The 21,958-nt window shown below is 49.2% G+C and overlaps 2 protein-coding genes across 2 annotated transcripts in view; one reads left to right on the top strand and one right to left on the bottom strand.

Moving 5' to 3' along the window:
- Positions 1-281: 281 nt before the first annotated feature.
- On the bottom strand, positions 282-2,485 carry TLNRD1 (talin rod domain containing 1). Its single transcript, XM_033402964.2, has one exon. The coding sequence runs from the start codon at positions 2,018-2,020 to the stop codon at positions 932-934; it is 1,089 nt and encodes a 362-aa protein (XP_033258855.1). The 5' UTR covers positions 2,021-2,485; the 3' UTR covers positions 282-931.
- An 11,500-nt stretch (positions 2,486-13,985) lies between these two features.
- MESD (mesoderm development LRP chaperone) overlaps positions 13,986-21,958 on the top strand; it is a 27,240-nt gene continuing 19,267 nt past the window's right edge. The window contains exons 1-2 of the mRNA XM_004278322.4: positions 13,986-14,260; positions 21,175-21,407. Of these exons, the coding sequence (XP_004278370.1) occupies positions 14,054-14,260; positions 21,175-21,407 (440 nt within the window). The 5' untranslated portion in view covers positions 13,986-14,053. The remainder of the gene's footprint in view (positions 14,261-21,174; positions 21,408-21,958) is intronic.

Below are 21,958 nucleotides of genomic sequence, written 5' to 3'. Positions count from 1 at the left end.
CTTTCCAGGAGAAACAGGGAAAAAAACCCACTCTAGCACTATACGTAATCCAACCATAAATGTGTCCCCTGCCTCTACAAGGACAGTGTTACACACAGTTCTCTCTTCTTGAATTCTAGGCTGCTCAAAGACGTTAACTCTTGACGAAAAAGCAGAAAGGGCTGAAGGTTGGGGACCCACCTCATTGCTCCCAAGCAAACTTTCCAGGGCGCCTTTCCATGGATGACATGCTGCCTGCAACATTACAATGATTGAAAATCAACAATACTTGCAAAAAGCCATCTGAGAAACATAACATTTTATTAATAGATGAAATAAATACTCCAGTACATGCAAGGTAAAAACTTGACATGGGGGGGAATCATTCTATAGTGTAAATTAAAAAATAAAACACACACTCACAGTAGCTTTTCCCCCCATTTGCAAATCACATGGCAAAGTCATACTCTTTCCACACCAAGTATACGCCTAACCCATCACGACTGCTTAAAAAAATAACATACAAAAAGGTAGCTACATCCATGTCTAAGGAGAGAAAACTGAGGTAACCTTTCTCTTAATTAGGGGGGGAAAAAAAAAGACCAAAAAAGAAATGAACCCATGACCTCCTTCCTGCCCAATTAATAATAAAATTTAGTGGAGGAATTCCGGAAGAGGAGCCGGGGTAGGGGGCAGGGGTAATACCGCAACCAGCAGATGACACATCTTCCATCTCCTGGTGTGGGCTGCTGGGCACCGGGGGCCCTCCGAGTGCGAGTGCGTGTGTATATGGTCTGCATGGCCCTGCCTTCTGGAAGATTCCTCTCGAGCATTTAACATGGGGTGGGGGAGTTCACTTTTGATTTCTTTGGTATAAATGGAGAGGGGCAGAGAATAAGTATCTTCCTTTAGCCTGGGGGGGGTGAAAGAATGGGATGAGGGTGGGAGGGTGCTAATTCACAGAATTGGAATTCACTGGCGGTAAAGTCCTGGGCGAAGACCTCTCCCTTAAAGCCTGAGATAGCAGGGTGCAGCCTTCAGACACGGCGCAGGCCGAGTTCCTCAGCCTCTCCCTGTGGTCCGACATCTTGGCGCCCCCGTCGGGGTGCTGCGCCAGATCCCTGAGGCACTGGGTCAGGAGTACGCAGGCCGACACCACACTCATGGCGCCGCCGAGGATGGCGGTCTGCACCGCCTTGCCCTCGGCGCTCACGGCCGCCGCGCGACCCAGGAACTGCGGCTCGGTGGCGAAGCCCACCAGTGCGCTAACCGCCTGCACCAACGGCCCGCTGAAAAGCGCGCAGCGGCTCCGGGCCAGCTCGCTGGGCGCCGCCTTCACCTCGCGCACGCAGGCCAGCAGCGCCGACGCACTCGTGCTCATGCACTTGACGCCAAGCTTGAACTGCTCGCGCGAAAAGCGGTCCCGGGACTTGTCGCTGGCCAGGGCGCACGCGTCCGTCAGGAACTTGAGGTTGCGCGACAGGCCCTGCGACACCTCCAGCAGCAGCTGCGGGGTCAGGTCAGCGAGCGGGGTGGCGCGCAGCACTGCGCAGCCCTGCTCCACCTCGTGGCGGCAGCGTGTCACGCGGTAGCGGTCCACCAGGCCCGGCTGCGCGGGCTGCGCGCCCGGCGTGGCCACAGCCGCCAGATAGGCCGCGTGGGCGGAGCACTCGGTCAAGGACACCACCAGGTCTCCCAGCTCCACCAGGCTGTCCCCCGCTTCCCCGAAGCGGCCCATGTTGAGCTGGCTCTGCACGTCGTGGGTGAGGATGGAGAGCCCCTTGGTGCGCGCGATGATGGTGTCCCGGCATTGCTCGAAGGACTCGGCGCCGGCACAAGCGGAGGCGGGGCCCTCGAAGAGCACGGGCCGCGCCTCGCTCGACAGCAGCAGCAGGTCGGCCACCAGCTGCATCTTGCCCTTGCAGTGGTCGCAGACAGACACCAGCCTCTTCCGGGGCTGCGAGCAAGCCCCGCCGACGGCGCTCGCTGGAGCCGGAGAAGCCGCCTCGCCAGTGGGCTTCCCAGCGCTGCCGCTAGCCATCGCGCCCGGGGGGCACTGGCATGCCGCTGGGGAGCCCGCTACCACCGCCGCTGCCGATGCCGCCGCCCCCGCGGCCGTCGCGACTCAGCTGGCCAAGGCCGCGGTGCCTTCCCCGCACCATCATGCCATCCACCGCCGCGGGCAGAGGGCACTGGGCTGCGACGGCCGGAGCCCGGGCGGCGCGGAGCGGGCCCGGGGGCCAGAGAACGCAGGAGGCTCTTCGGGGCGCGGGGAGGGGGCGCAGCGTTCGGCCTCTTGGAGGGCTTGCAGGAACCATGAACCGAAGCAGAGCAAACTCACAGACCGCGCTGCTCGTCGCCGGACTGCCAGGAAAGTCCCTTCTGCTGGGCTGCCGCCGCCGCCGCCGCCTTCCTGGGCATGGCCCGGTCCGACCGCCCGAGCGAGGGGGAGGGGGGGGAGGGGGGCGGGAGAGGGAAGCTGGGAGTTGTCCTTCCTTCCTTCCTTTGAAATCAAAATCCTTTCCTCGGGGAGGAGCGCGGGCGGCGTCTCAGGCGGGCTCTGCTGTCAGCCACCTCGGGCTCGGCGGCGCACGTGGGCTTCAGGCGCCCAGACACCGCCTGGCTGCACTTCCCCGCGACGGCGGCCGGGGCTGGCCCTCTGGGACGCGCGGCCACCCCGTGGGCATCTCCTGCCTCCCGCTCTCGGGAAGCGGCGCCGGCGGCGGCGGCAGGGCCGAGGGTGTGGCCGATGCTGGCGCGGCCGAGTCAGAGTCGGGCGGGAGCCTGCACTGATTGCGCTCAGCGGCCGCCCCGCTCGCGCTCTCGCCCGCCGCGCCCGGGCGTGCCGGGAGCCGCGGCGGCCCCTTCCCGCCTCGCCGGTTCACAGAGCGCGGCTCGGCGCCGAGGCGGCACGCCCTCCCGGACCGCGCGCCCCGCGGCCCGCCGCCGGCTGTCGGCGCGAGTCCATCCCCGTCGCCTCCGCCTCGCCTTGGGCCCGCAGCGGCTGAGCTCTCCCGAGACCCCGGGCCCTGCGCATCGGACGTCGCCGCGCGCGTCTCCCCGGCGGCCCGGCCAACTCAGAAGGTCCCCGCGGCGCTGCGGCAACTCGCCCGGGCCCCGGCTCCTGCCATTTTTGTCAACCTCCAACTTCCGAGCGAGCCGGGAGAAACTGAAAGGAAGGGCGGGGGCCGAAAAGCAGAGGGGAAAACACCCGCTTCCTCTCCCCGCGCGGCTTCACCTCTGAGCGCGGCCGTGGGTGCGCCCCCGCCCGCTCGCCCTCCGGGGCTGCTGGAGGCTTTTCCTCTTCCCGGCCGCGCCTCGCCCCCCAGCTCGCCACCGCCGCCGCCGCCGCCTCGGCCGTAACCTCCCTGGAGCCTATAGAAATCTTTTGTGTGGCGTCACCGCCTTTCGTTTAAATCCCGCTTCCTCCTCTCGCCCTTCCTCCCGCCCCCTCCGCCGCTCCCGGATGCTTGCGCGATGCGCTGCTCCTCCCCCGGGAAGCTGGGTGGCAGCGGGGGGACGCCCCAGCCCAACGCGGACGCCGGCGGCGCCCGGCCGGTGGTCCCCGGCGGAGAGTCGGGGGGAGCGGACCGGAGGCAGGCCCGCCCGGGCTGGGGGCTCGGCGCACACTCTTGGAAGACCGGGCCACAGCCGCCAGTTTGCCATACGTAAACTCTCAGCCCAACCGGGGGGCTCCACGCCTCCTCCTCGCCCAGGGAGCAAGTCTAAAAGGTGGCCTGTGTTCTGGACCGAAGAGAGGAGGACGCTCGATACCATCCCCTAGAGGTTTGCTGGGGTCCGGTCATCGCTTTTTGCGGGACGTCGACCGGTTTGCCAAGCTCTCCCCCGCCCTTTGTCGTGTTTGATCCTCTTCCACGGTGGGATTCTGGAGGGGCTGTGCGGGATGAGAAAAGAGACCTGGAGATCGAGCCCGCAGAGCCGGGCTAGACGCTTCCCGCTTCCGCCTTTTAACTAAATAGCCCTTGTATAGTTAGAGCGCGAACTTTGAACCAGACTTCCTGGGGTCAGTCTTCCCCCAGCCATTTATGAGTTGTGTGACCTTTTGCAAGTTATCTCTCCAAGTATCCGTTTTCTCCTTTCGAAATCAGATACTGTGGACTGACCGCCTGAGTACTGGGCTCATAAATGTAGCTCTTAGACTTACGAGCCTTCACCGGCACAGTTTGCCCTCATAACTTCTGTGTCTCCAGCTGTATAATGGAATAATAGTGGCCACAGTGAAATAAGAGAAACAGCCTTTGAAGGTTATTCCCATTTTACAGATAAGGAAAGTGATGCTCAGGTGCCTTAAGTGCCTTCCTAAGGTCAAGAAGAGAGCAAATGCATGAGCAGGGAGCCCACCGCCAACCTCATTTTCTTTTTACCCAGTCCTTACTCTTCAGGAAGTGGTGGAAGCATCTAGGCTTCCCCCATTCCCCCCACCCAGGGGTCCCCCCACCTCTTAGTCCTGAAACACGTCTAGGTGCCCAGCCCAGCACAAGCTGGGTGTGTCCAGCCAACGGAAAGTTTTGTTCTTCTGCCCCTTCCTCGGACCTGGTGTCACCTTTTTTCAACCAGTTGTAAATGTCACTTGTAACTAGGATGACCTTGCGATTTATTGTCCAACCCGAAACAGTTTCGAGAGTGACTGTGAGACATGTTACTAATAAATTAACCGGTAGCAACAGATCCAAACCTAAATAGATAGTCACCCTGCTTATATCAGTAACTTAAAGGGTCCTTATATATCTTCTAAAATCTAAATGAACCCGCTTATTTTGCAAACCAAGGCCAATAAAACTGCCGATTTTCTAAACTAGTAGCAATTCCTGTAGGATTAATCCCTTTTATTTTTCTACCAGAGAAAAACTGTTGGGTAAGTCAAGGTCTTTCCATGGTAACCCAGGAATAGCACCCTAGTCCGACTTAGCTCTGAAAACTTATGAGAAAGTCAGACCCTTCCCTCCATGCCTAGTTTATTCATGAAACTGCTCTGGGTTCAGGGAATTGTTTTTCCAAAGCCACTTGGTGCCGCTGAGGTCAGGGGCACCTGACCTCTTCCTTTTCTTCTACATAGGCACTTTCTATGGTTGGTGTTGCCGGAAATCTTGTACCCCAACAATGAGCTGTGTGACACCTAAAATGTCTCGCTATATTCAGTGACGTTTGGTTTAGTTTTTAAAATCGGATGGGATTGGTTTCTTGGCCCTACCTGCTTCATTTTTCAGATGTGGCATCTCTTCCTAAACTAATCCTTTCCAGATACTGACTCCACCTTCCTCTAGGTCACCTTTGCTTTGTGCCATCTTTCATCCACTCTACAAACACTGGGCACCTACACTGTGCCAGGCCCTGTTAGAAAATAAGTAATGTGAGGGCTCTACCCCCTCTGAAGAGTAGAGTCTAGAGAGAGCAACAGGGAGAACAGGTCATCACAGCTTCACTATTGGTCTAGTGAGAGCACAGAGTCAAGAAACTAGAGTCGAGAGAGTGGTACTCACCAGACAGTCCAGTTGCAATTAGGCAGGACCATGTCATCAGTTATGAGCAATGAAACATAAGCGGCGGTGATGTGCGTTATCTGGGACGGAGGCTGTGGAAAGCCGATCTGTAATTCTCCACTCTCCTCCCCTGCTGCAGCTGCTCGGCAGACTGTTCTAGGTGGTGCAGCTGAAAGATGATGGGGCCTCCATAAGCCTAGGTGACCGTGGAGCAGAGCCTCTACTGACTGTGTGGGACATGTAACATGAGCAAAGAGTAAACTCACTGTGAAGCCACTGAGATTTGAGGGTTGTTTGTTGCTGAAGCATATTTTCGTCTAACTGGATTAACAGAGGAAGGCAGCATCTACCCCTAGACTCACAGCAGTAAGGGCTTTTTCTGTAGAAAACGCCACCCGGTACTTCTTCTAATCGTCTTTTAAAATTCAAATATGATATGAGCCAAAGGTACCGTGCAAAGTATTTTCCATTCAAGTGAAAATTGACAGAAGCAAGGTGCAAAAGTTGTGGGCTGAAGGACTGGCTGGCGGAAGGTGAATGGAACAGACAGGAGGAAGCTGGGGGCTGTACAGAAAATGGCTTGGCCACTGGAGAATGTATTCTCAGTGCCCAGCTCAGGGCCAACACGTAGTAGGCGTTTAATAAATAAATGAATGAACAAGATGCAAATAGAGAGCTGACTGAGGATTTGGGGAGGAAAGGTGGAAATGACAAAGGCCAGATTAGGGAAAAATCCTGTCCTTCCTTCTTTGCCTATTCCAGTAGGTGCCTCCTCCGCCTGGACTTTAAGCAGGTATAAGACAACAGTATGAGCCTCTGATTTTCTTGTGTGTGTGTGTGTGTGTGGTAAAATATTCATAACATAGAATTTACCATTTGGCCATTTTTGTGAACCTAGCCACAGGTCCGTGGTATTAAGTGCGTTCACATTGTTGTGCAATCATCACCACCATCCATCTCCAGAAACCTTTCATCTTCTCAAACTGAAATTCTGTACCCACTAAACAATTACTCCTCATTCCCCTGGAAGCCACCATTCTGCTTTCTATCACTATAAATGTGACTATTTTAAGTAACTTATATAAGTGGAATCATATAATATTTGTCCTTTTCTGTCTGACTTATTTCACTTAGAATAATGTCTTCGTGGTTCACTGATACTGTCACGTGTGTCCGAGTTTTTTTCCCTTTTAAGACTGAATAATTTTCCATTGTATGTATCTAGCCCTATTGGGTTTTGATACCCAACTTTCACACTGCACTCCAGATTTTAGCAGACTAACAACCAAGCTGTGTCTGGTCTACAGTGCCACCTGGTGGTCAGTAAGGGGCATTCTCTGCCCTAATGTATCTTTCCTTTGCAGCAGTGTCGCTGTTTTGTTTTCGTGCTCTTAGGTGGGCCAGTTCATTCTCAGGCATTCTTTCTTACACGTGGCCAAACATCATCCTTAATATCTTCCTTTCAATGTCTCTTCTAAAGGAGAGAAATTTATATCTGGAAAAATTTGCCCCTAACCCTCCTTCTCCCTGATTCACTCATCCCCACAGGTGATGAATGACAGTCTGACATACATTGGACTACAGCTCATTTAAGGAGCAGGGTCACTGTGTGACAGGTCACTCTCCTAACCCAGCATGTCCTCTTTCTGGTGTATTTTGTTTCCATACAATAAGAGCACCTGGGCAGGATCTCATCCATCACTCCCAGATACCACCCTCTCCCCCCCACCACCTTCCACCCTCCCTCCCTCCGTGCTGTCTCTGTTCACCTGAAGCTGAGTGTGTGAGAGAGGCCTGTGTGTAGGGCCAGTCATAGCATGGCAGGCACACCTGAGCCTTCAGGTCCGAAGATCTGGGAGATCTGGAACTTTCCGCGATCTAGTTTACCAGGGATCCCTACATGGAGATGAAGGTTGCTTTCACAGATAAATTCTCTACCCCATTTCCCTACTGGTTAATGATCTTTGGATGTATTTTCCATTTTCCAGAATTCTGTAGGGGAGAAAAAATAAGTACTGAGATCTAGGCTCCCCAGATCCTTCACATGGAGCCTCCCTGACCCGGAGACATACTCAGGCATTTCTGTTCCCTTGTGCCTACTGTGCTGTGTGCCCAGCTTCAGTGTGGCATGAGCATAGTGTATTTGTAGCTGTCAGCTTAACTCTCTCCCCACCACCCTGTCATCTCTTTAAGGACAGGACTTGATCTATTCATCTCTTCCCCACACCCAGTGCATTGCGTGGTTGTCAATAAATGTCTGTGGAAGTAATAAATTAATTAATTCATTTGCAGTTCTCTGCAAGGAAGGCATCCTTTCATTGAACCAAAATCCTGTTGCCCGCAGCTCTTACTCAGTAATGGACAGAGTCATGGACATTCATGAACCCACAGCAGGGGCGCGGCCTGTGTGTGATCGTGATCTACCGCTCACAGCTCTAAGGGTGAATGCTTGACCTTTGCTTAGCAAGTGTGTTCACCCCATTTCTCTTACCAGCTTGTTTTGGAGGGTCCAGGAAGCTAATTCGTTGGAAACAGAGATTGTGAGTTCTCTAAACGTAATTGCATATATTTGTGCTGCAACGTATAGGTGATGTTTCAGATAACACAGATAAAATTCCTACCTTTTCCTCTTAGGAGAGGAATTCAAATCACTTCCCTAAATTTTCCAGGCAATTGCAGTATTATAGACAATTTGAATTAAGTGTTATTCTGAGAATTTCAGTTGAAACTAGACTTTTTTTTCTTACATGTTGGTGAAGAGAACAGTATCAATCAGTATTTTAGGAGCATTGGTGCATTTATGTGGGTCCCCCACCCCATTTTTTTTTTTTTTTTTTTTTTTTTTTTTAGCGGCACACGGGCCTCTCACTGCTGTGGCCTCTCCTGTTGCGGAGCACACGCTCCGGACGTGCAGGCTCAGTGGCCATGGCTCACGGGCCCAGCCACTCCGCGGCATGTGGGATCTTCCCGGACCGGGGCACGAGCCCGTGTCCCCTGCATCGGCAGGCGGACCCTCAACCACTGCGCCACCAGGGAAGCCCCCCACCCCCTTTTAAAATACAACTGATTTGAAATCCCATGCTCAGAGGCAGCCACGACGTACATGTTCGCAGCTATTTTCCCATACATACATATACATATCTATATCATTTTAATACCATGTTATAACATTTTGTCATTTAATAATATAAAATAAACATCTTTACTATCAACAAATATACATCTATGACATCATATTTAATGACTGCATTGTTTGCATTGTAAATGTGCATTGTACAGCCTACTATGGTTGAACATTTAGGGTGGTTCCTGTTTTCTCCTCTTATGGAGAGTATTACATAGGATTGTTACGATGCGTAAATGAAGAAATACACGTATAGCATTTAGAAGAGTGCCTGCCACATAGTAAGTGCTCTGTATTATTACCATTTCTATTATTTTCATTGTCTATTTCCTCAGAATCATTGTTGGCAGTGGAATTAGGCATTTTTTTAGATTTTGATACATTTCACGTAATTTTCATGCAGAAACTCCCCATCCCCATAAGTGAATGAGAATGCTTTTTTACTGAGCCTTGCCAATGGTGTACAGTATCTTTATTTTTATTCTGGCCCCACTGATAGGCAAAAAATTATATCTTATTTGAATTTGCATTTCTTTGATATCTCGTGCAATATCACTTCTGCACTTTTTTAATGTATAAATAGGTTCATTTATTTTGGAGAAATAAAAATATTATTCATCTCCTTTCCCATTTTTCAGTCAAGGAGTTCATCTTTTTCTTACTGATTTGTAAGCTATTTTTGTCTCTGCCATGTTGGAGTTTTCCTCCCAGTTTACCATTTGCCTTTTAACTTTTCTTCACGGTGCTTGGCAAACACAAGGTTTTTTTTGTTTTTTTTTTGTTTGTTTTTTTGCGGTACGCGGGCCTCTCACTGTTGTGGCCTCTCCCGTTGCGGAGCACAGGCTCCGGACGCGCAGGCTCAGCGGCCATGGCTCACGGGCCCAGCCGCTCCGCGGCATGTGGGATCCTCCCGGACCGGGGCACGAACGCGTGTCCCCTGCATCGGCAGGCGGACTCTCAACCACTGCGCCACCAGGGAAGCCCAAACACAAGTGTTTTTGCTTGTTTGTTTGTTTTTGGAGTATGGTTGCTTTACAATGTTGTGTTAGCCTCCACTGCACAACAAAACGAATCAGCCATACACATACGGATATCCCCTCCCTTTTGGACTTCCCTCCCATTTAGGTCACCACAGTGCATTACTAGAGTTCCCTGTGCTATAGGTATGTTCCCATCAGCTGTCTATCTTATACATAGTGTCAGTAATATAATATGTGTCAATCCCAGTCTCCCAGTTCCTCCCACCCCACCCCCCCTTTCCCTCTTGCAAACACAAGTTTTAAGTGTTAAATTTAATGGTACGAGTCCTGCTCTCAAGTAATGATGGTGACCAGGAACAGACACCCACCCAAGCCTGGGACCATCACATCCTCTCCTGGAAATCTGTAATTGTAGTCAAAAGATAATCGGTTAGTTGCTACATGCGAGTAAATATAAAGCTCAGGAGATACGTGGGGACTCTTCTTGCACCGAGGTAAAAAGTACTAAAGTAAAGAATGATAAATGGTCATGGCCTCCCCTGTCTCTGCCTCAGCCCCAACCTCAGGACCCTCTTCCCATGATTCCCCATTATTCAGACTTTAAAGGGTTAATATTTGGCACCCTAGAGCCTCCAGAACCGAGCTGTACCCTTCGGGGTACAGGGTACCTTCTCGGTCCTGAATAGCTGGAAACTGTGCCATTCCAGTTTTTCAATAGTTTGAATATCATCCCTGCTTGATTACAGATATTGCTAGACATCCTTGTGTGCTGTGGCGTGACACAAGCCAGGAGGAGCCCAGCTGAGGCCACCTAAGATGGAGCGTAGATGGGGGCTTGGTTTTACCATCTGCAGTCACTGAACCACTTAGAGGTACAGTTAGTATTAAACCCCGGGGCAACGGTGGCCGCATTTAAGCCATGACCACACAATCTCTTTCACTTCTGTCCCCTCCTCTCCTGCCCTACTACACGGCCTCAGATCAGGTTCACACTCTTATCTCATCCCATCTGAGCATTCCTGCCTCCAGACTCCTTTTCAACGAGTCTTCCATCTGGCCTCCAGTTTAAGTCTCCTGAGTGCCTTGACGATTAACCCAGATAGAGATGGTGCTACACTGGGAGAGAGAGACACCTCGTCATCCAATAGACCTGGGCTGGGATTCTTGCCTGCCACTTCTCAAGCTGTGTGACCTCAGACAAATGACGCCATTCCAAAACCAGGGTTTCCTCTTGTTTAGCATAAGGATATTATCATCATCGTATTATCCCGTCAGGTCCTGACCTCCTGCAATCTGCATTATACTTACTGTGTATTGTTTATGTCCCCTGCTAGCTTGCAGGCTCTGTAGTGCAGGGAGTTCCTCAGAGTCATCTTTCCATCAGTGCCCCCATGTGGTTCTTGATCGACAGTAGACCCTTAGTAAAAATACACTCTCGCAGGGTTGAACTGAATCAAGTTCCAAACCTCAAACTGGTGAAAATGCCATCAATCCAGATGTTTGCACATCACTGGGTAATAAACTGAATTGATTTCCTCCTTAGATGAAAGGAGCCCTGGAATTTTGTCTTACACAACTCCAACAATTTCTGTAAAACACTAAACGCCTTTTTTTTTCTCTGTATCACTAGATACTACGGACCAGGCATCCCAGCACTTTTGCACCTTAACTTGGCAGCCGGCAAAATGAGCAGGGTGACCCCTCCCAGCAGAGCGCATGATCGGCCACAGCTGTGCATGTTTTTTAGCATGACTGCACCAGGACAGGGCACTGAGCCACTGGGTGGAGCAACGTGCTCTGGGGAGAAAGCTTATGACATTTCCCCTATGATTTCAGAAAAGAAAAGAAAAAAACTATTTTTTTCTTATGAGTTGTTTCTGCTCAATGTCAATAGGAAATGGCACAGCGTGTATACATACAGATGTATGCACGCTATCAGCCACCCTACAGTGGGAGAGCTTTAAACTTCAATGGTCCTAAGCTTGAAGGTGAGGCAGACATTGTTAACTAACAGTTACCTGTTCAACGTCCACTTCCTCTTTTCCCTTAATAACAGAATCCCAGTTTTATTTGGAGTGACAATGTAGACAGCCAGAAGACAGCCTTCCTGAGAAGGCTAGGTTCCAGCCCATGAGATGTAAACAGAAGTGCTGTGTGGAACATCCAAGTAGGCTGCTTAAAAGAAGCTGACTCGGGCTTCCCTGGTGGCGCAGTGGTTGAGAGTCCGCCTGCCGATGCAGGGGACACGGGTTCGTGCCCCGGTCCGGGAGGATCCCGCATGCCGTGGAGCGGCTGGGCCCGTGAGCCATGGCCGCTGAGCCTGCGCGTCCGGAGCCTGTGCTCCGCAACGGGAGAGGCCACAGCAGTGAGAGGCCCGCGTACCGCAGAAAACAAAAACATAAGAAGCTGAGTCCATTAAAAGGTGTGCTCCTATTGGCTTTCCTTCCTTCCTCCTTCCTCTGGATGAATGCCATCTTGATGGCTAGGGCTCCAGTAGTTATTTAGGAACTTGTGACCTTGAGGATGGAAGCCACAGGCCAGTATGATGGAACAGGATGAGAAAAAGACTAGGTACCAGATGACCAAAGAGCCAAAATACCAGCCCTAGATGCTTAGTATCCAACTGTTTCTGTGAAAGAAAAATCAAACAGTAACAACCTCTCTTGTCTTGTTTAAGCCACTTTTTTACAAATTCAGCTTTCTCTTATATGTAGCCTATAATTTTATCCGAGCAAGATATATTAGCTTGCTAAGGGCTGCCATAACAAAGTACAGACCAGGTGGCTTAAACAACAGAAATTTATTTTCTCACTATTCTGGAGGGTAGAAGTCCCAGATCAAGGTGTCAGCAGGGTTGGTTTCTTCTGAGACCTCTCTCCTCGGCTTGTAGATGGCCATCTTCTCCCTGTGTCTTCACGTGGTCTCCCCCCTATACATGACTGTGTCCAAATTTCCTCTTCTTTTACAAGGACACCAGTCATATTGGATCCGGGTCCACCCTAACAACATTTTAACTTAATTACCTCTTTAAAGAGCCTGTCTACAGATACAGTCACATTCTGAGGTCCTGAGGAGTTACGACTTCAACATGTGAAATTCGGGGGGGTACAATTCAGCCCATAACACAAGGCATGAATAAAGAGGTTTATTATGGCTCTTTTTGTTTTTTCTTTTGGTAATAGCAGAAGAATTGGTAGTAAATGCCCATCAGTAGGGTAATAAGGAAATAAACTATTGGCATATTAATACCCAAACATACTATACTGCAGTATAAAGAATGAAAGTTCATCACGTCATACTGGTAAGTGGAAAACCCTTAAGGAGCTAATACGCATACCGATTTGTAGTGTGCTGCCATAAACACACATATAAATGCAACAAAACCATTTCTAGAGACACTTTGATGTTTGTAAATGTATAGAAAAATGTATACAGTATTCGACAGACTGATAACTGTTTGGTGTGAAGCAGAATTGTGGCTGGTGTGGAATAGGGCAGAATGTTTTTGTACAATGGTCAAATATTCTACAGCTTCAGTAAGTGATTCGTGTCTTATTTATCCAATTAAAAATTTAGAAGAACTCAGCAGATCAGCCATTTAAAATCCGTGGAATTTTAAAGCATCTCTGGGCTGAATCTTTTTAAGTAAGAATCAAAAAACAGAATGATTCAACCTTGGAAAGGATTAAACAGAGCCGACAGTATTAGGTTAAAATCAGAAGAGATACTGAAGCTGTTTTACAGGTGAGAAGTCATGATTTTTTTAAAAAGCTTTGTCAAGTTCAAGAGATGACAGTAATATTGAGAGACGAATTGAACTCTCTGCTGAGCAGCAAAGCCCTGGGCCCGATCTATTCACGATCTCCTGAGAAAGTTGCTCTACCTGCCACTCACTCTTTTTCAACAGGCTGTTTTCAAAGGAAATTGCAGGAGACTGGGAGGAAACGTGTGACCTCGTGAAACCTGCTTTCTTAGAGCAAAGGCAGCTCCTAGAAGTTCCAGCTCTAATTCATTTCACAGGCGAAAACGTGAGGCCTCGTGAGGCGCTCTTTGAGGATTCCTAGAGGCCCTGAGGGAATTTTTGGACCTGGCCTGCGCGTTAGAGAGAAAAACGTCGGCCTCTGGCGGAAAATGAAGGCGAGCACTCGGGTCCGAACCAGCCCCGGGTCAAAGCCTCAGCCGGACCATCCGGAGAAACCCGTGGGGCGGGGCGGGGCCAAGATGGCGGAGGAGGCGGGGCTTCAGGAGGTGAGGGCTGGAGGAAATGGGCCGGGGCGGGGCCTGGTAGGCTACCGAGGGCAGGGAGGCGGAACCACTGGGGCCTCCAGCCTGTGGAGGCGGGGCTGGAGGCGTGTCCCACGCAGGCGACGGCAGAGGGCGGGCCCGGGAAAGTGGTGGCCTGGGGCGGGGCCGGCGGCTCGCGCAGGTCCGGTCCTCGCGGCGGCGCGGCGCGGCGCGGCGCGACGAAGATGGCGGCCTCCGGCTGGGCCCGTGCCGCCGTGGTCCTTCTCTGTGCCTCTGAACTGCTGCTGCTCCTGCTGCTGCCGCTGAGGGCCTTCGCCGCTGAGGGCTCAGCCGAGACGCCCGGCGAGGCCACCCCACCTCTCCGGAAGAAGAAGAAGGATATTCGCGACTACAATGACGCGGACATGGCTCGTCTTTTGGAACAGTGGGAGGTCCGCGGCGCGCGCACACCCTCCAGGCTCTTCTCTGTGCCGGGCCCCTTCCCAGTGACCTCTCACCTCCTCCGTCTTGGGCCCTTTAGACCTCAGTCTCGGAATCTTCCGACCCACTAACCTCCTCTCTACGCATGCCACGAGCCCTTACTGACCCACTCCAGCCACCGCTAATCTTCAGTGCCTCCTCTGACCCCCGATCACCCTGCTGACCCCCGTCCCAGGACATTCATCCCAGTGTCCTCTTCCACCATTCCCCGGGCCACTCCGGTCACGGGTCAGCCTCTCCCTATTCAGCCCTACTTTGCCTTCAGTGCCCCGGTCGCCGCCGCGTTGCTCCCCGTGGTCAGTGCGCCCTGCTAATGGGGAGGGAGACCTTTTCCATTACACTCCTGAAGAATGGGGCGAGTGGATGGGAGAGGGCCATGGTGAGGATTATCTTTCAAGAGGGCCGTTTCAGCTTTCATAGTTCTCCCGTGTTCTAAATTAGTAGGAATTCAGAGTGCCCATTTTGGTTATATGTCCCTGCTGCGAGTTTTTGTAATTTTGTGAGTGGCTTTAATTTGAGGGGGGAGGGGGGTGGGAGGCGGTAGCAGAGGCTAGTGGCGCTCTCTCATGGAGCTCACATTATTCGCTTAAGGGAGCAATGATTTGCTTCTGTGAGAGTCAGTTTTCTGATTTGTTAGTTGAATGCACTGGAGTGTGTAATTACAGGGAGTGGATAATAACCTTTTTAGGTAAGGTTGACTAACCAAAACCACGTTGCTGCCTCTTTCGCATCCAGAGGTGGGTGTCTTGTCCTGGTTCATTTGCACAGCTGGCGATCTAGAGTCAGAAGCTTGGGTTCAGTTCACTGTGTAACCTTGGGCAAGTGGGTCCCCACTCTAGACCTCTGGTTCCTTATGTGCAGAATGAAATTTTACTGGATGATTTCTTTCAACACTGATGTTTTGTTATTTTGTGGTTATCTGTGTGTGTTTGTATTGGATAGAGGCTTTCAGACATGAGTTTAAAGTACCATCTGATGCATTTGACTGGAAGAAAGCAGTTTTCATGTTGACCTGCAGCTGAAGGAAAGCTCAGGGTCGATCTGGGTGTTTGCCAACCACTAAGGAAAAAGGAACTTGGTGCAGCAGTTCCTTCCCCACTTTCCATCTCCCTTGCAATCTCCCAGTCTTTTTGGATTCTGGCAAGTGCAGTTTTTGATCCACCAAAGTGAGAATCGCATCTCGTGCAGAAATCCTAGCCTGGAAACACTCAGACCCTGAGCAAGACAAAAAAGGGTGCTGCAGAGGTGTACAAGGGATCCAACCATCAGGAATAGCAGTTAACAGTAAAAATAACTGCAGTACACAGTAGAAATGGCTGAGTGCTATAAAAAGAAAGTGCTGTGGGAATCTCAAGGGTTTCAGGAAGGAAATGGTGTTTTAGGTAGACCAGGGAATGTGGGAGAATGGCATTACTAACCGAGCAGCATGAGCTGAGGTGGATGGGACGTGAGGGGACTGGGCAGAATGCTGTAAATATATATATATATATTTTATATTTATATATATATTTATATTTTTTATATATTTATTTATATATATATATATATATTTTTTTTTTGGCGGTACGCGGGCCTCTCTCTGTTGTGGCCTCTCCCGTTGCGGAGCACAGGCTCCGGACGCGCAGGCTCAGCGGCCATGGCTCACGGGCCCAGCCGCTCCGCGGCATGTGGGATCTTCCCGGACCGGGGCACGAACCCGCGTCCCCTGCATCGGCAGGCGGACTCTCAACCACTGCGCCACCAGGGAAGCCCAATGCTGTAAATATTAATAGCCCAGGCTGTGGAGTTAGACTCCCTGGGTTCAAACCACTTCAGCTTGGAAATCTGGACTGGTAAAGAGCCTCTTTGGACTTTAGTTTCCTCACCTGCAAAATAGAGGTGTTAGTACCCACCTCAGAGTTGTTGTGAGGATTAACTGAGAAAACTTGGAAAGAACCTAGAATAGTGCAGCTCTAACTGTTAGCTACGCTGATATGATAAATTGGTTAGGTTGGCTGGAACAGACTTTCTGAAGCCAGATAGTGAGAGGTAAGGATGGAAAGGTTAGTGAGAACCAGGCCTTGCTAGGCCTTGAATCCTGTGGGGTTTGGACTTTATTTAGAAGGGAAAATGTAGTCCCTGATGAGTTTGAAAAATTGTGTTACCCAAATGTTACAATACTGGCATGTTTAATCATCCGTAACTTCATCCCAAAACATGTGTGTAGTCTTTTGGTTCCCCTTCTGTATTCAGACATAGTTTTTACAGCTGAAAGCATAGCATCAATGGAATTTTCTGCTGTTCTTTTTTTCTTTTGCTATATATTAAGCATTTCCGCAGGTTACTGCATAGTCCTTGTAATATTTTTAAAAGGCTTCAGAGTATGCCCTAGAGTGGTTGTTTCAGCTGTCCGAATGTTTTTGAGTAGTGGAATATTATGCTTAGGGTTAAAATTAAGGAAAATTAATCGGTCAGCAAAGTTTAAGATGGATGGGCAGGGAGAGACTCTGAAGGCATAGACAGCCTAATGTTTATTGAGTGTTCATTAGCTAACAAGGCTAAACACTCTTATCTCATTTAATCCCCTTACCTGTTTGTGGAGGGTGGTACTTATCTCTGTTTTCTAGATGATATTGAGGCACAGAGAGGTTAAGTAACTTGCCCAAAGGCACACAGCAAATTAATTTAATTTCACATTCGGTCACTTGACTTTAAAGCTTGTTCTTTTAACCATTTTACTACACTGCCGTACAGATTGGTGAACAGAGTGCAGACGAAGGGGGACGAGGAGGACCTGGGTTAAGCTAGAAGCTGCAGTAATGGATTAGAAGGGAGAAAGAAATGTGAGAGATTTTATGCTCTTAACTCGACTTGGCAGTTGATTGACTGCATAACCAGGAAGGTGACAAGGATAATGTAGTGAAAGGACAGAGGTTTTGAACTCAGCCTTAACCCTTGGTAACTGCGTGATCCTCATTTTCCTTATCCGTAAAGCCAGATAACATCCCACTTTGCAGGGTTCCTTGCAGATGAAATGAGCTAATGTTTGCAGACACTCTGCAAGCGTGAGCGCCCTTCCGCAGTAGCAGTTATTTTTTTCCTGTGGGAGAGCAGATCCATCTTTGGTTGCTTTTTTGAAGGAAGCAGTGCTTCCTCCCCTGGTGGCAATCCCTGAATTCTTCCCCCACTCCTCTGCTAGTGTGAACATCATCCCCGCAGTGAGAGGCCTGCCTCAGGTGTGGAGTGGAGCAGGAAGGGGAGAACTCCTTCCACTTCCACTGCGTTGCAACTACTGCTGAGTCCTGGTTGGTATAGGAAAACCGAAGGTGATTCCTTCTTACATTACTGTAACCAGGTGCTGCAGAGGGGCAGGTGGGGAGGGATCCAGAGCCAGACTGTGAGTTTGTACTTCAGCATCAGCCCCTTCAAGCCTGTGGCCTCGAGTAAGTTACTTACCTTCTCTGAGCCTCATCCACTTCTCTATTCAATGGGGATCTTGCAGAATTGTCCTGAAGTGGGAAATAACAAATGCCCGAGGCACAGTAGCTACACAGTAGATGGTAGCTGGTATTATTATCAAGGACCCTGGGAGGAAGAAAAGGATTTACAGGAAAAGGGAGTTCAGCTCTGTAGCTGTTAAATTTGACAAACAGCAGTGGAGAAGTAGTGAAGCCGGTCAGAAATGCAAGACTGGCCTGGAGACAAGCCTGGGTAGGGTGTGGGGAGGGCCGCTTGGCCGTCCCCCCACCCCAGCCCTGCTTGGGGGTAAGCGTTTGATTGCTTTCAGTTTAGAGAAAGTGATAGAACAGGTAAGCTTACTCAGGGAAGCAGTGGAACTAAGAATAGACCTGGACAATTGCTTGCAACTAGTGTACTGGTTTTCTTTTCCTTTTTTAACCGAAACTCACCCTCAAACATATAAAAGGGAAATTAAAGGTTCTTGAAACGATCCTTACCTTTGCTGTATGCACTAGACTAATGATTATTTAATTATATTTTCATGGAAAAGAAATGGTGCCTGTGACCTACTGAGTTAATGTCATGACCATCAGTAGGATCAGCTTGAAAAATAAAAATATTCCAGCTAATTGAACCAACTAGACGTCTCGAAGTATTTGAAGGCAACCGTAACAGATGTTTTGGAGAAATAGAAGAGAATACAGTCAGAAACAGCCTGTGAATTTGGCCACCGGGAGCTCCTGTGTACTTTGAGAGGGTGATTTCCATAGTCGGCTGGAGGCCAGGTTACAGAGGGCCAGGTGGTATTAGGCAACATGTATTAAGTATTTACTACTTGCCTTTGTGTCATTAAATCCCCCAAACAAACTTAGGAGGGGGATACCGTCATTATTCTCCGCCCCCATTATAGGTGAGGCAAGTGATTTTCCACTTCTCCAAGGCCACACAGCTATAGGGCTGGGGCCTGGAGCCGAGCCCAGGTCCCTGTGACAGTGAAGCCCATGCTCCTGCCTACAGGTCACCAGCAGCTCCTTCAGAGCAAAATGAGGAAGAAGTGGGTCAGCTGAGAGGGTGGCAGAGCTGAGGAAAAGGCTGGCGCCATGCTGCTAGGGCCTTGGAGATCACCTAGTTCTGCTTTTCCTCTTCCTGACGAGGAAACGAGGAAACGGGCCTCGAGGATTGTGGAGTCTTGTCCAAGGCCACACAGGTTAGTTAGAAGTCAGATCCTAGGTCTGATATAAATCTGGACCGCCTTCAAACACTGCTTCAGAATTCTTTCATTCTCATCTTTTATTAAAAATGTGTTTACTGCAGTACATTATTGTTGGTGTCTTAAGCCTTGGCCCTTCAATGATTTGTCAAGAGGCCCAAGTAGTGTATGGGGGCTTTTTGTTTCATTTTAGGTTGGGTTTTTTCGTGTGATTTTTTTTCTTTTTTTTGATAACAGCTTTATTGAGATATAATTCACATGCCGTATAGTTCACATTTAAAGTGTACATTTCCATGGTTTTTAGAATATTCAAAGAGTTGTGCAGCCATCACCACAGTCAATTTTGGAACATTTGCATCACCCCAAAAAGAAACTCCGTAGTTGGGCACCCCTCCCTGAGTTCCTCCCAGCCCTCCAGCCAGCCCTAGGCAACCTCTAATCTGCTTTCTGTCTCCATAGATTTGTCTGCTCTGGACATTTCACATAAGTAGAATCATACAATGTGTATGTAGTCTTTTGTGTCTGGCTCCTTTCACTTACATAATGTTGTCAGGGATCATCCATGTGGTAACATTGAGCAGTACTGCACTTCCTTTTTTTTTTTGGCTGCGTTAGGTGTTTGTTGCTGCGCGCTGGCTTTCTCTAGTTGTGGCGAGCGGGGACTACTCTTCGTTGCGGTGTGCGGACTTCTCATTGCGGTGGCTTCTCTAGTTGCAGAGCATGGGCTCTAGGCGCAAGGGCTTCAGTAGTTGTGGCTTGCAGGCTCTAGAGTGCAGGCTCAGTAGTTGTGGCGCACGGGCTTAGTTGCTCCGCGGCATGAGGGATCTTCCTGGACCAGGGCTCGAACCCGTGTCCCCTGCATTGGCAGGCGGGTTCTTAACCACTGCGCCACCAGGGAAGTCCCTGCATTTCTTTTTGCTGCTGGGAGTAGCCTTTTCTCCAATGAACACAGGTTCTTTTATGTGGTTTTAATTCATTTATCTTCTATTTATTGGTTGGCATTCTACCATTAGCAATTAACTCACTTGTTTATATGGGTCTGGATTCAGTGGTTCTTATTTTATTTGGGAGTTATAAATCATTCTGTCATTATTTTGATTTTCAAATTATTCCAGATTAGGCCCATGAGCTCTGTTTCATGTTGGCTTCTGTGTCATTCTGACACATCCCATAATTCTCCAAGCACTTTCTCACTTTCTGATACAAGAAGATATTCCAGACTCATCTTCTGTTTTCTTTGCTGGAATTAGCCTTTTCTCTGTGGAATCCTGGTTCTTTTAAATATTATTATCTATCTGTCTATCAAAAATCATAAGTTCCTTCTGCTGCCTCCAATGCCAGCCCAGTACCTCAGGTGCATTCTTCCCCCTTCTGTATTTGTAGCTCCCTTCCCCAAAGGGAAGAACCTGGTTCTCATTAGCCTCAATACAGTTACTCCTTTGCTCAAGCCTAGAATTCAGATTGTGGTTCAGAATTGCTAGCTTACACCACTGCAACAACCAAACCTACTACCTAGAACTGAATATTTGTTTATGGTTCTTATTTTTTAGGTGGAATTGATGTACATGAAGTGCAGATTTTCAGTATTCAGTGAAAATTCATGAGTTTTGACAAATGGATACATCTGTTAAGTTATCCACACCCCTGTGAAAATACAGAGCATTCCCACACCCCAGAAAGTACCCTTGTGTCCCTTCTCAGTCAGTCCTACCTTGTACCCGTCTCCCCGAGAGGCAGCCACTGTTCTCACTTCTGTCGTCCTGGATTAATTTTACCTGTTCTTGAATTTCAAATAAACGAATTGTATAACGTGTCTGATTTTTGTGCCCGGCTCTGTCACTCAATATAGTATTTTTGAGATTGGTTGCATGTATCAGTATTTGTTTTTCTTCATCGCTGTGTAGTATTTAATTGTATGACCAAACCCGAATGTGGCCGTTCTTATAGTCTACCATATTGGGTAGATTCTTTGAGGGTGAAAAAACTTTAGAAACCCATCACGTGGGGTTCTCTGTGACTGGTGACCTGGAGTGATGAGTGCTGCCTGAAATTTAGCCTTTGCTTGAAAGTCAAGTGGAGGAGGGAATCCCCTGGGTTTACTTCTTTCTGTTATTATTTAGATCATAAACCTGCACCTGACATCATACGCAGATGTTCTTGCCTTTGCCAGTTGAAATGCATACTTTGTCTGATGCTTTTTTTCCTCCATCCTTATAGAAAGATGACGACATAGAAGAAGGAGATCTCCCAGAGCACAAAAGACCCTCTGCACCTATAGACTTCTCACAGATAGACCCGGGCAAGCCTGAGAGCATACTGAAGATGACAAAGAAGGGCAAGACTCTCATGATGTTCGTCACTGTATCAGGAAGCCCCACGGAGAAGGAGACGGAGGAAATCACGAGCCTCTGGCAGGGCAGTCTTTTCAACGCCAACTACGACGTCCAGAGGTAAAGCAGCAACAGCCTTGCCGAGAAGATGGGGGCTGTGCTGGAGCTTTTTCTGTGTCTGTGTAATGGCATATCCTTCCTGGCAGTACTTATAAGGGCTCTGGACCTTTCCTATCTAGTCTGTCTTCTTTTACATTTATTTATTTACCTTTTCTTCTGTCTTTGAAGAAGAGCATTCATTTTTGGTCAAAGCCAGTAAATTTATTTATTTGTTTGTTTTCATATCTCATTTGATCCTAAAGCTATTTATCTTTGGGTCTTTAACTTTTCTTTTATCTGAGTAAGAAGCTGTATAGCTTAGCCTCTGTGGGGGGCAAATTAGTTACCGTTTGACAGTAGTGTGCCTCTTCCTTTAGAAGTCTCTGCGCCTCAGAATGCTTTTCTGTGTAGCTATGTTTACACGTAAGCTTGGAGCAGACTGTTACTTTAAAGTGAAGGAGCCCGGTTGTCAGAGGTCAATATACTCCTAAGATGCAATTTTAAGGAATTTCCTTTTTCTTCCCCAAAAACAGTTCTGAAATTTAGGGTCTTCAAATATCTTAGTTCAGGAA

The sequence above is a fragment of the Orcinus orca genome, chromosome 2 (assembly GCF_937001465.1).
Source record: "Orcinus orca chromosome 2, mOrcOrc1.1, whole genome shotgun sequence".
In the NCBI taxonomy this organism is placed as follows: Eukaryota; Metazoa; Chordata; class Mammalia; order Artiodactyla; family Delphinidae; genus Orcinus; species Orcinus orca.
The sequence above is the reverse complement of the archived record's forward strand: the minus strand, read 5'-3'. Positions and strand labels throughout refer to the sequence as shown.